This window comes from Cuculus canorus, chromosome 21, assembly GCF_017976375.1.
Source record: "Cuculus canorus isolate bCucCan1 chromosome 21, bCucCan1.pri, whole genome shotgun sequence".
In the NCBI taxonomy this organism is placed as follows: domain Eukaryota; kingdom Metazoa; phylum Chordata; class Aves; order Cuculiformes; family Cuculidae; genus Cuculus; species Cuculus canorus.
In genome coordinates this window covers 4,135,251-4,150,639 of record NC_071421.1, presented here as the reverse complement: position 1 = coordinate 4,150,639, position 15,389 = coordinate 4,135,251, and the positions used below count along the sequence as shown (strand labels likewise).

At 50.2% G+C, this 15,389-nt stretch overlaps 1 protein-coding gene across 8 annotated transcripts in view; it reads right to left on the bottom strand.

Moving 5' to 3' along the window:
• The window catches only part of CAMTA1 (calmodulin binding transcription activator 1), a 253,710-nt gene that overhangs the window by 22,363 nt on the left and 215,958 nt on the right, over window positions 1-15,389 (bottom strand). For 7 of the 8 annotated variants that reach the window (XM_054086012.1, XM_054086007.1, XM_054086006.1 and 4 more), the window contains exons 11-15: window positions 3,469-3,608; window positions 3,028-3,224; window positions 2,601-2,679; window positions 1,456-1,771; window positions 565-1,088 (exon numbers count right to left, since the gene is read on the bottom strand). In XM_054086012.1, coding sequence (XP_053941987.1) covers window positions 565-1,088; window positions 1,456-1,771; window positions 2,601-2,679; window positions 3,028-3,224; window positions 3,469-3,608 — 1,256 coding nt within the window. Of the gene's footprint in view, window positions 1-564; window positions 1,089-1,455; window positions 1,772-2,600; window positions 2,680-3,027; window positions 3,225-3,468; window positions 3,609-13,333; window positions 13,536-15,389 lie in introns of those variants that run through there. The other variant, XM_054086011.1, reaches the window with a different exon arrangement.

Sequence of the window (15,389 nt, the reverse complement as noted above, 5' to 3'; positions counted from 1 at the left end):
CCCAGACTCTTCCTGCTCAAAAGACCAAAAAAGACCGGTACCTTTCCCCCAATGACTACTCCTCATCTGTCTGTCCTGCTTCTGTTGTGTTTTTATTTCTCTATTCCATACCTGGTGGGATTTTTCCTTCCTCAAACCCTCTGTGTCTCCCTTTCTCCACTCTTACCTCCATGCCCTTTAAAATGCAGCGGCTTAGCCTACAACCACAGCATTGCCTCTCTCAGGTCACCTTGTCTTGTGAGTGCCGCTTTCCAGTTCCTGAAGGACTGTGAGGCCACTTTAGTCTCATAAACTGAGGTGACTAAGAGGCTCCAATTTCTCCTTTTTCCTTGCAAAACTGCAAATAATTTTGTGCATTCCGTACACCGTTGACGCGTGTATGCCAGTACATAACCCTAAATGCTGCCCATTAGCCTTTGCGTCTGGGCTGAAAGGGTTTTTTTTCCCTTTGAAACTGGAAGAAAGTACACACGCACTGCACAACCACCTCCTTTCACAAAGCACAGTTCATAGACCCTATGCAGCCACCGAGACTGCTGATCATGGTGCTACGGGTATGTTTACCTGCAAGTCATCCATGTGGTGTAAGCAGTCCTCGTCCCCTGCATTGTCCCTGTAGGACAAGAGCTCTGCATCCACCATCTCCCTGTCAGCCATCATCAGCACGTTCATCTGCTCTCGCTGGCGTAGCCGATGGGCGACAGTGTCCTTCCCCACTGCAGCTCCCTTCTGGCTCCCCGCCACCTGCACTGCAGACACACCAATATAAATGTCTTTTGGGTTCCATTTGATGCCTGCTTGGCTGCCAGAGCCCCGGTACCCAGTAACTTCTGGGATATGTTGGGAGACCTCCCGACCATAGTCCCTTATTCCTTCACTGGGGCTGATTGTCTCAGTGGCGGATTGCTTGGAGCTGGAGTTCTGCTTCCTGATGCTCGGCTGTTCCAGACTCAGCGCAGTGGAAAGCAGCTTCTCTTGCCGGGCTTGAAAATATTCAGGGCTCAGCTTATGTTTTTTGGGTGCAGGGTAATCTTTCTGAGTCTCACTACTGTAGTAACTGGAAGGTTCCGATCTTGGTCGTCTCAGCTCTGGAAAAAGATGGATCAATGGTCAAAATGAAACATGCAACCTGTGATCACTTTAGGAACTACAACAGCTTCTGTCAGAGCTGCAGGCGGAAGGTTGCGCGATGCTCTTGTCCACCCAACAGTACGTGCAAAGGGAAGATTACCCAGGGTGGACACTACCTCAATCACTCTTCCTGAAGCAGGCGTTCACTTCTCTGCCTGATACTCAGGCAAACGCATGGAGCACACGACAAAGAGCCCACAGAAAAGAATTACAAATGGCCAGCAGGGCTACAGGTGTCATCTGCTGCCCAAGTGAGCTCCCTGACCCCAGGTTTTCACATGCCAAATGTCAGCAAAGCACTGCAACCCCTGAGAGCTGTTTTACCTGTGTTTGTACTGGAAATCACAGTGACTCCCTTCTGAGGCTCCTGAGAGGCAATAAGCTCATTGTGCCACTGGGATACCCAGTTCTCTGTGTTGGAGTCTGTGCTCGAGGGGCACTGAATCCTGGGGTTTTGCCCAAGCTGAGTTTGCTCGTCTCGCTGCAGCTGCTCCAAGCACTCAGCTAACTTCACGTGGCCCCGAGACCGGGCAATGGCCAGTGGCAGTCTCCCAAGGGAGTCAGGAATAGAGATGGCTCGGCGGTCCCACTTGTACAGGACAACGGCTGCATCCATGTGGCCCAGGGCGCACGCCCACATCTGAAAAAGAGAATACATTGGATGAATTGGACAACCTGCCTTCTCCTTCCTTTCTTCCTAACGCAGTGGAGTCTGGCCCCCAGCTCGCAGAAAAAAAGACTGATAAGCAAAACAATATTATGCTTGAACCCCAGCAGCTGGCTTTCATAAACATCTTATCCCAACAAAAGGCCATTACAGAGGAACTGAAACCTCTCTCTGCCAAGCAAAGCTGACAGTTTGATGATTTTTTATTTAGTGATAAATGTTGCTTTTTGCAGGTTGTTTTTTGGGTTTTTTGACACTAGCATCACTGTGGAGACAGAACAGCCTCATACGCAAAGGAATCTGTGAGATCAGAAACACACAGGACTAAAGGTTGGGAACAATAAAATCGACACTCTGCTGTTGTAAATTGGCACTTCTGGTTCCACCTGCTTTGGCTTTTAGCTTGTCTAAGTCCTCAGTCACGGTTTCATGATTCCAATGACCAAGACGAATCTACAGTCAATCATTCAAAGAGAATAACTTGAAAGAAAGCACATGAAGCCCTTTCCCCAGCACTTAATGCAGACTGGATTCTGGATAAAACACAAACAAGAATCCCCTGTGTGCTCCCTTTCCTTGAATTAGCCAACGACATGGTATTTTGCGTGGTCTCTCAACATAGTGCCTGGGAGCTGATCGTGCCATGTCTCTCCATTTGCAGCCATGTCTCTCCATTTGCACAGCAAAGACACACAAGAAACATGTACTCTTCACAGTGTGAAACACATTAGGAAAACAACACAGCAGGAAGAACTCCAGAGGGCCCTCGGACTCTCTCAGAAGTTTCAGCCTTTGCTCTTACCAGAGGAGTGCAGGAGAAATGATCCACATTCAAAGGGTCAACTTCCAGCTCCAGATCAATGCTGTCTGCATGTTTGGTGCTGCAAAGGAAATGACAGAACAAATGATGCTCTGTAGCCACGTTAGGATCATTGCCCAAACGCACAGCTTTACCCAACGCACTACGCTAGGAAGAACTGGCCACACATATGCCCACGGTGCACACAGTTACTACAGATAGGTCCTCACCAAAGACTTTAAGAGCATGACACAACCAGTGACTGGACTTGCTCTCTCAAAAGACAGATCCTGTCAGACCAGGGGACAGAAGCAAGCTCAAGGACTTGGCTGTCAGTAAGGAACAACCAATAGTCTGGACCAAGCAGAGCTCACCCATGCTTTTGCCATGCCTGTATTGACACCCAAGAGTCCAACGGGCTGGGTCTTACCGCCATTTGATGAGGGTCTGGATCAGTGTAGCATAGCCCTGGGCAGCAGCTAGATGAAGCAGGGTCATTCCTCGGAAAGTCTTTGAATGGATCAAGTGTTTGGACTTTGCCCAGCAAGCACGACTCATCATCTTCTCGCACACCACCACCACGCGGCTCTCGAAGCAGCTGCCCAGCGTCCCAGTCCCAGAAACGCACTGAAACACCACACACATCCCACATGAACCGCTGAGGGGAGCTGCGACCTGCCCCGAGCAGGCAGCCTTCCCCTTCTAGAAGTACTGAGACACTGACAAATGCCAGTGAAGGCCAACGGCTCTTAAAAGACTCCCACAAACTAGGCTTGTTTATGAAAAACTATAACCCTTTCCAACCCCACCAAAACCAAACTCTGTTAAGAAAGCATAAAGCTGCCGTGTCTGGGCACAGCAGGGTTCGTACCTGCACCTGTGTTCCTCCATTCCCGTTCCCGTTGCTCCCGCCTCCTACTCCTTGTTTGTGCTGCTGGGAGCCTGTCATTTCAGCCATTCTCCTCTCCATCTGCTCAAGTCGCTCCAATATTGACATCCTGAACTGGTTATCTACGTTGGAGAAAGCCAGAATAAGGATATTTCCAGGGAAAGAAAACTCAGGTTTTGGCAGCCTACTGTAGGAAGCCACAGCTATCCTGGGAGTCACAGGAGATTTGCTCTGCTTGGCAATGCACAGGGACACTTGCCCTGCAGCATCCCAGCTCTTCAAGTTCCTGCAGCAGCCCTTTAACTGCAATTCCAGAGAACTTCCTTACAGAAAACAGACAGAAAAATGAAAAGCGCAGGCAGAAGATAGATCCCTTCCCTTGTGATTCTAGCTGTATCCACACAATAAAGGACTGGGCTAACGCAACTTCTTTGAAATCACAAGTAAACCTGGAGCAAATATAACCATTCAGACAGCATTTCAGTCAACCCCTCTGAATACAGCTTGGCTTGCCCCCTGAAACCAGGCGATAATGGCACCTGCAGGAAAAAGAATCCTCTGCTTCCTTCTGTGCTTAGAAAAAGGAGCCTTTAAAAAGGCACTTGCTCCTTCCCTGACAGGCTCCCTTTCTTGGAAAACAGCTTCAGCCAAGTGCCAGAAACAGAACTACCAGAAATCACGGGGTATGGGCACTGATAATCCAGTGACATCATTCTGAAAAGCAGTACAACTCTTGAGCCCTCTGGGCTCTGCAGAAGTCTAAAGGCTGTACTAGTTATTTTCTCCTCCTAGCACTGTAACTTAGCGCTGCGATACAGCTACTAACGCTCAAACAGTGGAGCGGGGAGATTTAGACACGTTAACAGGACATTGCTAAACCTGATGCGGTAGAGATCAACTCATGCGATCTTTTTGTGTTGAGGGCCAGTCTGCGCAGCTCGAGTGGCTGCAAACACAAAGGGCTCCTTCCATCTTGTGACCCTTAAGGGGAAAAAAGCTTCATGCAGGATAATTTTGTAAATAGAGAACATTTAATGAATCTTGCTATCACTCTAAGAGCGTATATAATAAACCGTGGGGAAAAGATAATCTTCATGCTGTTTGGTTTCATGCATCCACGGTGACAATGTGGTGGTGCAGAGGACTGACAGCCTCAGAATAGAGTCCACTGACAATAACAAGAACCTGTGCAATCAAATCGAACAAGCTCTGATCAGGTTTTAAAAGAGAAAGTCATCTCCGAGTTGACCTGGTTACATGCAGTGCCCTCCCTGGACGGGTGCAGGAGTACCTATATAATACACTCTGCAAGGCACAGCTCTCGCTCAGCCGTCTTGGAGAGCTCTGGATCTCTCCTGTCCTGCACTGAAGGCCATACTGCAGACCATAGTTGAGTGACAGCTCAGCTCTACGGGCTAAAGACATCCTGCTCTCCCTAAGCTGCCGTGGTTTGACAGCAGACAAGAGCTCTGCTCCTTGTGGCCGGCTCCAAAGGATTGTAAAGGATTCACTGCTCAGGAGCCAGTGAAAGGATGAGTACGGCTAGCACACCCCTCTAACCCCGCTGCAGAGGGGAGCACACCATGATCTTTTCTCACCTAGCCAAAAACACTACTACTCATTGTTAGTCCCTTATTAATAATTCAGATGTCCTGTTAATTGGAAAGCCTCTGGGAAAGTGACTGACAGTTACATGAGGAAATACCGATAAGGCAGACTGGTCCCAGGGCCCCGTCTCCAAACTGCGGCCAGCACATAGCGGCCACGCCAGCCGTGTTTTCCCAGCCAGTCTTTGTTCCAGAGTGCTGCAGTGTGCTGCAGTGCAGTCCGCACCGCTGTCTCCTCCTTCCCATTGCCAGGCGGAGCACGTACGCTGCAGAGACTGACAGAGACCTGGTGCCGCTAAGCCATTCTCTCTCACCGCAGAGCTGTGTCGAACACAGCTGCTGCGATTCAGGCACCAGGAAAAGGGGCCACGTCTGCCACACTGGTTACTGGCTCCGCTCTAGTTGGGTGGCCAGCGCTTGTATTTCATTAGAGCTAAGAGCAGCAACACAAACCGGGTATCATATCTGAGCCTTCAACCTTGTGTAGACAAAGAATTTCTTCTAAAAGAAGAAATTTGGCTTGAACTGATGTTATAGAAGCAGTTCAGGGCTGCAAGATCCTGGGTATTTGCTTTTACCCAATTTAACTGTCAGAAGAAAAATAATTATACTGTACAGCCAGAAACAGCAGGAGAAAATTATTACAGTAAATACACTGTGCAGATTACTATCTCCCCTCCCTTTCTTCCCCAAGCTGAAATCATTGTGACACAGAAATGGAGGAGCCCATGTCTGCATCCACCTTCCAGAAACTTCTCCCTAGGCTCTGTGATCTCTACTGAGTGAAGCCTGCACCCCTCCTGACAATGAGCACTTCCTGGCACTTTTCACGGGAGGACAGAAGTTAAAGGGATGTCTGTCACCACCACTGTTCCCCGATGGGAACACTAAAGGAAAGAAAAGCAGGGAATTTTTATTAGGAAGCAGAACTTGACACAGCATCCAGTGCTCCCACGTATTCCCAGACACCTCGACAGTGTGCCCAAGAAGTATTTGGGGCAGGACTACGTGATTTTAGGTAGCAGAGGGTATCTGTTGGTCTTAATCGGAGTCTGAAGGACAGACACTATAAACATCACAGCCTTAAACCCGTAACTGTGGCATCTTACCAAGAGAACTGTGTTTTTCATAGATGACCACAAGTGCTGTTCAGTCTACAGGCAGGTCAGAAATACATCGCTATTAAAGTAAAGCGGGAAGTGGAAACAAACATTCTGGAGCGGCAGCGCAGAGCAAAGGGAACCCTCTCCACGTCAAGCAGAGACTGACGGCATTTACCCAGCAGCAAGGCGCACCCTCTGATGGAAAACCTCCAGGTAGAGAACAAAGTGGGGTGGCAGTAGATGGAAAGCACCTCTATGCTGCCTATTTCCCGGGTGATTAGACTTGCTGCTTAAGCAGCCAGAACAAGGCCATAAGCAATAGCAATTTCAGAATTATTTATGCATAGCACTTCCACAGTAAATTCCCTGGTATCAAGTACAGCAAGGTGTCTCCTTCGAAAGCGACCAGTCACCTGAAGCTCCTGTGCCGCTCTACTCTACCAAACACAAAGAAAATTACAAAAAGGCAGGAGGGGAGAGAGTGAGAACAGGAAAGGGAAGGGAAGACAGCAACTAGCTACTCCACAAAAGTTGGTATGGTCTTAAAAAAAACAAAACACAGACACCCAAGCACAGAGGAACAGCCAAAGGGAAGACGACCTTCTCTGGAGGTTCCCCCTGGACTTGGCAAGGAGACAAAAGGCTCCTCCTCTTCCACACTGAGGCCTGGATGCGTGCCGGATTAACGCCATTTGGAGCACAGTCAGCACAGTTCTTACGCTGCTCATAAGCCAAGAGATGCCCTGCAGGGCTGCAGCGAGACCAAAACATGTCACTAGTGGTGTGGAAGAACCTCGGGTCACTCAACCCCCTGAACAGTGCATTTCCTACCTTGCTTGCTTGGAGCAGGGCCAAGGAACCCGCCTGCTTTCAGTCAGGCTCCCTAGAGTAAACCATGTTCAAATATAGATTTCTACACGCCCTCCTCTTGGTGCACTCTCAGGATCATGTTGAAAAAAAAAAATCAACTGTCCACAGGTGGGTGAACTTCCAAACTGTTTTACCAGGCTGCAGCAGCTCTACTCCATTAAAATTATGATACAAAGAATAAAGATGATCTTTTACCTGAAAACTTAGATTTTGCAGGGGCCTAACCAAAGGGTAAGTCTTTTAAGTGACCTCCTAGGAATCAACATTCTGCAAGTCCCAATTTGTATAAAACACTATCTATCTTACAATCTCAATAACAGGACTTGGCCAGCTTCAACCCTGAGGACAACAGCATTACCTGAAGATGAAAGTACAACTTATGCCATCAGAACTGGCATGAAAGCAAGAACCGTTCTGGGTTTAACAGGGTCAAACCCAAAGTCAGCTTTACGTACCACGAGTTGTATGCGATACATCCGGTTTATCTTTAGAACCGATCTATCTGTATCCATATCTGCAGCCTGTAAGAAAGGTGACTGCTGCAGCTGTGTAAAACTTAGAGGAACTGGGCAGAAGAAAACTGTGCACACTTTGGAAAGCAAAGGCTTTTTGTGTGTGTGTTTCATACCAAACACAACCCAGGTCTGAAATGAGATCTTCCAGCTCAACAATAAAGGTATCGGATGACACCAGCATATTCTTTAAGCAAAGTTCCCTGCTCCATGGCATAAGAAAACCATGTTTTCTTGTAAAGACAATGTGACAAAGCCTGACCTGGTCCTGCTGACTCTCCAAAGCATTTTCCTGTGAAAGCCCTAACTGCCAAAAAAAGCACCGTCACCAAAGCCCAACCACCATACACAGGATAAGAATGAAGCACACATGAGAACAGACACGCTGTCCAAAGTTATACAATTTCCCTTGCAATAACTGAGAGATGGGCTATCACAGCCACAGGGCTGAACGTTACAGGTACCACTATGAGGAGTTCAAGACCCTCCATCTCTCATCATTTCTTGCTTTGCGAGTCACTCTCTTCTTTCTCGCTCCCTTCAGGGGCCTGCGTGCATCCACCTGCTTAGCAGGCAACGGAATCACAGGAATACGGTTTACACTTCCTTGCTTTATAGTCAACAGAGGATCTCATGGCAAGTATCTGCCTTGCAGCGGACTGAAGACGAGCTCAACAGCATAGAAATCAAGTTGTCTCAAGGAGCTTCTCTCCTGCTACATTGTGCAGGAACTCTGAACTGCTCCAGCCCAGCAAAAGGAGATGTTTTGCAATGGAAGCACCCTAACTCTTGCCAAAGGCAGCAAAGATGCACCTGGACACAAACACATTAACATATTTAAGGTTTTATCAAAGAACTCCGGTTTTGATGATCAAATTTCAGATTTTTTTGAGGCAAAAAAATTAGACGTGGAAATTTTCCCATTTCTTGAGTTTTTATATCACATCTAAATATGAAGGAAATTCTTGAAGAAACCACAAAGCAGGACTCTGAAACTGTTCCTCAAGGCTGGAGGTGATGAAAATGACTCCATTTCTCTACCTGACACACCTCATAAATTCACAGAAAACATCCTGAACATTGTATGTTTTCTAGTAACCATTGTTCTTCAACTTTAACAATAAAAAGTGTAACATCAAAACTGCTTCTCACCCTTATTCTCCAGTAGGACAGGAAGAGGTGGTGGCTTCAGGCCCCAAGGGCCTGTTGTGCGAACAGACCAAGCACCGGTTTGGCAGGACAGCCTCGTCTTGTAGAGCTTTTTCCCAGCATCTGCTTTTACACCTGATGGGAGCTCCAAAGCTTTCGGGATCTGACAGAGCTACACACACCTGCTCACTCCTGCTATACCCCTCTCGCCCTGCACCTTCTGTGAAACTCCACAAGCCCCAGGTACTCCCCAGCTCATGCGGCAACTCAGTGATCTGCTCCATCACATGCAAAGCCATTTACATTTCTGCTGTCCTTGGCCTTCCCAGAAGAGGTAGAAGCTAATCCCATGGATTCAACAGCAAGCTTAGGAAACACGGCAAAGCTATTCACGGCGGTGTTTATTTGCAGGGTCCTGTCCTCCTGAGAAAACCAATTGTTCCAGTGTGGTGTCAGGGCTGAGGTGCTCCCCAGCACCAGCAGCCTGAGAGGAGCCCACTGTCCCAGCAGTGAGGGGCTGGGAAGAGCTGCTCAGACAGATTTTGACCCATATTGTGAAACTGGTTTGAATTTCATGCTCACGAACCATCACTTGAGTGCAAGATGTGCTTCTTTTTAATTGGTACTGAGAGGAATGATTGCAGGTTATGAATAAGCTGTTTCACAGATGCAAAACTGTTCTGGTACAGCCTTTAAAGGATGCATGGTTATTTACATCCATTAGCATTTCATGGAGCTACAGTGTGTGCACTTGCACAGTTAACGTCCAGATAACCTGGATATAGCATCACACTAACAGTTTCTTTTGGCAGGGTTGGTTTAAAACAGTGGTGACTTCTTAACCCCGATCCCTTCACCGATGAATTTAAAGCCAACCTGTACCAACAGCTCCAGGAGCGCCACAGCAAACAAGAAATGCAGCGAGCAGAGAGGTTGATGTAGTTGAACTCCCAGATCCTGGAAGTCACACCTCTATTTTCTCCCTCTGTGTCCTCCAATAAATACTGAAGTTCCTCAGTAAGAATCTAAACACATGCTAACCACTCGTATTACACTAGCTTTCACCGAGACTGCAGAAGCCTCGTGAGGTCTGCAAACAGCTCGTGACAGCTCCTGACTGCAGAAGCTGTATTCAAAGGGCAGCCAAAACACAGCACTTCCAAACATTGTACAAGTTTTTTCCATACAAGAAGGCAACAGGGTTGCTACCAGAAATGCACATGATTATACCCTGAGTGGGACAGGTGCTGCAGAACTACACAAAGACACTCTATTCCCTCCTTCCCTCCCTCAGTCGCCTCATTCCACCAGCAGAAGGGACTCTTGACACTTCAATACAAGTGGAGTCCTCATCCTAAGGGGTACAGAAATCCAGGGGCCAGGCCTGGGGGAATCGCCTGCACTGCAGAGTGCAGCTATGAGCGCCAGGCTTCACCTGCCTCCTGCCATGGCCCATCCTTCCCCATCTTCCAGCCCCAAGACCTCTTCCAAAGACACTGGGCTATTTCTCTTTCTGAGCCGAGCAAGCAGTGTTCCCAAAAGTTGGGCAACAGCTCAAACCATTCCTCCTGCTGATGCTTTATTCCAAAATGTAGTAAAGGCACATGTTACCAGGCACTGAGTTGCAGGTCTCGCGCTTTATGTGGCACCTAAAACAGGACTATGGTCCAGGTACAAAGCTAAGAGGACACCAACAGCAGTGAGTGAAAACACCTGCTCTGCTCGACAAGCCAAGCTGAAGAAACAAGTGTCGAGAGCTGCTTTTCTAACCTCTGCAGGCTGCTTTACCGGACTAGTAAAGGTAAAGATCCAGAAGGATCTCCTCTTTCATCCTTTTGACAAACAAGCTTCAGCCAGCAAGAAACTGCCTGTACCACTCATGACACATCAGTGCAGTGAGAACTATTACAGAGGAAATACTGCTTCGCACTGATGGAAGATAAATCAGCGGTTCTCAGCAGTAAGCAGTGTCTCTGCCACTTGCTGTTTTATGCTCTCACCCGGAGGCCTTGTCCTTTTTGCCACAGTGCACAACTCAAATGGCAGATAATATTGGCCTGGAAGGACTACTGGGTGCGTGGTCTCCTGCAGAGTTTCTGCCCAGGACAGAATTACTTCCCCCTGATTTCTAAGCACTGAACTGACGGTGCTGTGTGAGATCTGCATCTGCACGTGATCCCAAGTCCTGTGCTTGAATACTCAGCAGGGAAGAAGCCCCTCCGAGGGCACTGGCTTCTCAGCACGTGCTGTTTCCTTAACAGCAGTTTTGATGTTACAGCAGTCACCGTGTGAACACACGCAGATCAAATTTAACAAGTGCGATAACTGAGCACTGTAAAGAAAACACGCAGTGCACAGACGTTTTTCTGTTTTGCAGAGCAAGTCAGATACACCACGTCCTCTCATCCAGTGCAAGCCGTGGGTGGGGATGAAAGCAGCCTCAGGACACACCACTTGCCTGAGTGCCAGTGTTCTGCTCCTGTTTTATAAATCACCTGTCACTTGCTCAATTCTTCTGCACAGTAACAACCCCGAACGCCCTACATGTCACAGCACCCATTTCATCTTGTTTAGTATTTATTTCTGAGGTGCTGTCATTGCAGAAAACACATTTCTGACATGAACCTGTGGTAGTATACTCCATGAATCTCTGGAGTAAAAACAGAGCAAAAAACAGTAAGCTATTACAGGTTATTGTCTCTACCAGTGCATGAAAGCAGTTAAAATTTTTCCTTAATATTCAAAGGTAAATGCATATCGGTGCCACTGAGGCAAGTCACTTCCAGGCCTTTTGGTAAGTGCAAAACGCCACAGCTACCGAGACACAGGGCGAGGAAAACACTGAATTTGCACTGAGCTAAGCGAGAGCTGAAGAAAGTCTGTGCTTTCACAGAAGAAATAAACACTACTAAGCACAGGCAGGGATAATGGAGTCATCGAGCCCTGCACGTACAGGCACTGTCATCAATTTTAAGCTACCAATCCCCCTATCAGGGCAAGACTTCTTACAAGCACTGCTTTTCCCACAGCTCTTCCAGTGCTGTTGGGACTGCTCTGCTCCTTTCCATCATCCCCAGCAGCCAGCGCTCCCTCAGAGGATGGTACTCCTCCCTACTTTTCTTTATCATGCCATTACTGAAGAAGAGAAGGGGAGTGGCTGACTTCTCCCCAAGGGGTAATCTCTACGCCAACAGTAATAAAGCGCTCACTGCCTTCTTTTTCAGGCTTCCCATCACCAGAGCTTAGCAACGACGAGATTTTCACGCTCTCCAGGAACAGCTACTTCAGCAAACCCAGGGAAGGTTTTAAAAATGCCATGTGGATTCAAGCGTTTTAAAGGCAGGGCAGACTGGCGAAGCAGTCGTTGTGCTATCAGTAACTCGTATAAAAACAGTTTGCTGCCTAAGGTTAGTCTGTATCTTAGGTAGGAACCTGGCTGTGCTTTCCCACAGATGCCAACACCGCGAAAGATGCTGTGCTTTTGGAACCCAGGAGGGCACACGGCGCTACTGCTCCTCTGCACAGAGCTACCCAGAGCTCACGGAGACTCTCTCCTCCTAGGGTTACAAGCTAAAGGAGCTGGAAACAGGTCAAAAAGCACCTCACGAGGCACCTACGCAGTATGTGTGCTCCGGTACTCTGAATCTGCTAAAAATTCTGAGCCAGGTTTTCTCTCATTAAAACTGCAAACTCAAGAATCAAAACACTCACTCGTGAACCACCAGACACGAGCGGGATGATACGAAACGGCCTTTAATTGCTGCAAAATCAGATCACAGAATCACTAGGTTAGAAAACACCTCTAGGATCATCGAGTCCAACCATTCCTATCAACCACTAAACCATATCCCTGAGCACCTCATCTACCCATCTTTTAAATACCTCCAAGGATGGGGACCCAACCCTCTTCCAGGGCAGCTCTTCCAGCGCCTGATGACCCTTTCTGTGAATAATTTTTTGCCGATATCCAGCCTGGCGCAGCTTGAGGCCATTCCCCCTTGTCCTGTCCCCTGTCCCTTGGGAGAAGAGCCCAGCTCCCTCCTCTCCACAACCTCCTTTCAGGCGGTTGTAGAGAGCAATAAGGTCTCCCCTCAGCCTCCTCTTCTCCAGGCTAAACACCCCCAGGTCCTCCTAAGACTCGTTCTTCACCCCTTCCCCAGCTTTGTGCTCCTCTCTGGAGCCGCTCCCGAGGAACAGCTGCAAACTGTGAAACACAACAACAGGTCACCAACAAACTGAGCTTTTCCAAGAGTCAGACGCTACTCGCTCTTCCCCGGGGGAGCAGCGGCCCGCGGAGCCTCTTCCAGTGCCTTTCCTTTCCCGCTCTTTTTGATGAGACACTCCGAGAAACAAGTTTCCGACAACCTGGCGCGGAGCAGGGGGGGAATTTCAGGCGCCTTTAACCCCCCGGGGCAGGGCCGGGCTGCGGATCTCACCGCCGCCGCCTCAGAACTCGAGCCCAGGCGCTGGGACGCCGCCGGTCCTGCGGATACAGCCGCCAAAGGGCCGAGCCCGGCCCGCCGCGCCCCTCCTCTCCCCCCGCGGTGCAACGGGGCGCGGTGCGGAGCGGCGAGCCCCGAACGGAAGCTCCCCCCGCAATACTCACGGAGGCGGCGCCGTGTCACACCGGGCGCGGGGCCGGCTTCCAGCGGGGCCCCCCCGGGAGGCTGCGCGGTGCGGAGCGGCGGCCCCGCGCCGGGGGCTCTGGCATCGCCGCGCCCCGCCCCGCCGCTACCGCCGGCCGCGCTGAAGGGCCCGGCCGCCCGCGGGGAGGGGGGGCGGCGCGGGGCGGGCGGCCGCGGCCATGGCGGGGCCGGGGCCGCCCGCAGCTCTCAGGCCGCTCGCGGGGACCGGGCACCGCCCCGCCGTGACGTCACCGCGAAGGCGACGCCCCCAGGGGACAGCGCCCATCCCCATTGGCAGCCGCTCTCCTGGCCACGCCCCCACGGTGAAATCACCCCTCACACTGGCGGCCGCTCTCCTGGCCACGCCCCCATGGTGAAATCACCCCCACATTGGCGGCTGCTCTCCTGGCCACGCCCCCACGATGAAATCGCCCCTCCCCATTGGCGGCCGCTCTCCTGGCCACGCCCCCTGCGAGGAAATCACGCGTCCCCATTGGCGACCGCTGTCCTGGCCACGCCCCCAGCGATGAGATCACCCTTCCCTGGCACTATTCAAAGAGTAGTGGTCAACGGCTCGAAGTGCAGATGGAGATCTGTAACGAGTGGTGACCCTCGGGGGTCCGTACTGGGACCGGTGCTGTTTAGTCTTCATCAATGATATAGACAGCGAGATCGAGGGCACCTTCAGCAAGTTTGTGGGTGACAGCAAGCTGAGTGGTGCAGTTGGCACACCAGAAGGATGGGATGTGATCCGGAGGGACCTGGAGAGGCTGGAGAAGTGGGGCTGGGAGAGCCTCATGAGGTTCAACAAGGGCAAGATCCTAACCTGGGTCGGGGCAATTCACAGTATACACGATGGGGGGTGATGTGATTGAGAGCAGCCCTGAGGAGAAGGACTTGGGGTGCTGGGAGATGAGGAGCTCGACAGGAGCCGGCAACGTGCACTCACAGCCCAGAAACCAACCATGTCCTGGGCTGCATCCAAAGCAGCGTGGCCAGCAGGGAGGGAGGGGATTCTGCCCCTCTGTTCCTCTCTTGGGAGACCTCATCTGGAGTATTGTGTCCAGTTCTGGAATCCTCAACATAAGAAGGAGATGGAGCTGTTGGAACGGGTCCAGAGGAGGCCACAAGGATGAGCCGAGGGTTGGAGCACCTCCTGTACGAGGACAGGCTGAGAGAGTTGTGGTTGTTCATCCTGGAGAAGAGAAGGCTCCGAGGAGACCTTATAGAGACCTTCCAGTACCTGAAGGGGCTACAGGAAAGCTGGAGAGGGGCTGTTCACAAAGGCTTGTGGGGATAGGACTGGGGGCAATGGGTATAAACTGGAGAGGGGCAGATTTAGACTGGACATAAGGAGGAATTTCTTCACCATGAGAGTGGTGAGGCCCTGGCCCAGGTTGCCCAGGGAAGCTGTGGCTGCCCCATCCCTGGAGGGGTTCCAGGCCAGGTTGGATGGGCCTTGGGCAGCCTGAGCCAGTGGGAGGTGTCCCTGCCCATGGCAGGGGGGTTGGATCTGGATGGGCTTTAAGGTCCCTTCCAACACAAACTATTCTGCGATTCTGTGAAAGGCTGCCTGTGATGCTCTCTTGCATCAGTACCATCTCAGACACACTCGACTCACCAGTTCACACACTGCCTGCCCATATTTTTAAGCTCTCTTAGGGCTCCCTAGCACAGCTTTTACTCCACCCCAGCCTCCCTCCTGCAGGCGCATGAGCTCTCATACCAGTGTCTGGGGTTTCTGAGCACGTCCCATGCCAAAGGAAGCATCGCGTCTACCACTTTGAAAGCAGCAAAGGCTTCAGTGGAGGGCAAACTTAGGTGCCTTCTGCTGGAAACGTGTAGTGAAAAGCCTTTCAGATTCCTTACGCCTCTGTTACTGGAAGACCTCTATCCTTTGGTTCAAAAGGGGATTAATTTGCTTTTTGTTTTTTCTTAAGAGAACCTCTGCAAACAGTGAATGAAAATTGAGGTCAAGCGGCTACAGAAGCACACGATGGCTTCTGAAAACTATCAGTTTCACAGAAAACCAAGAAA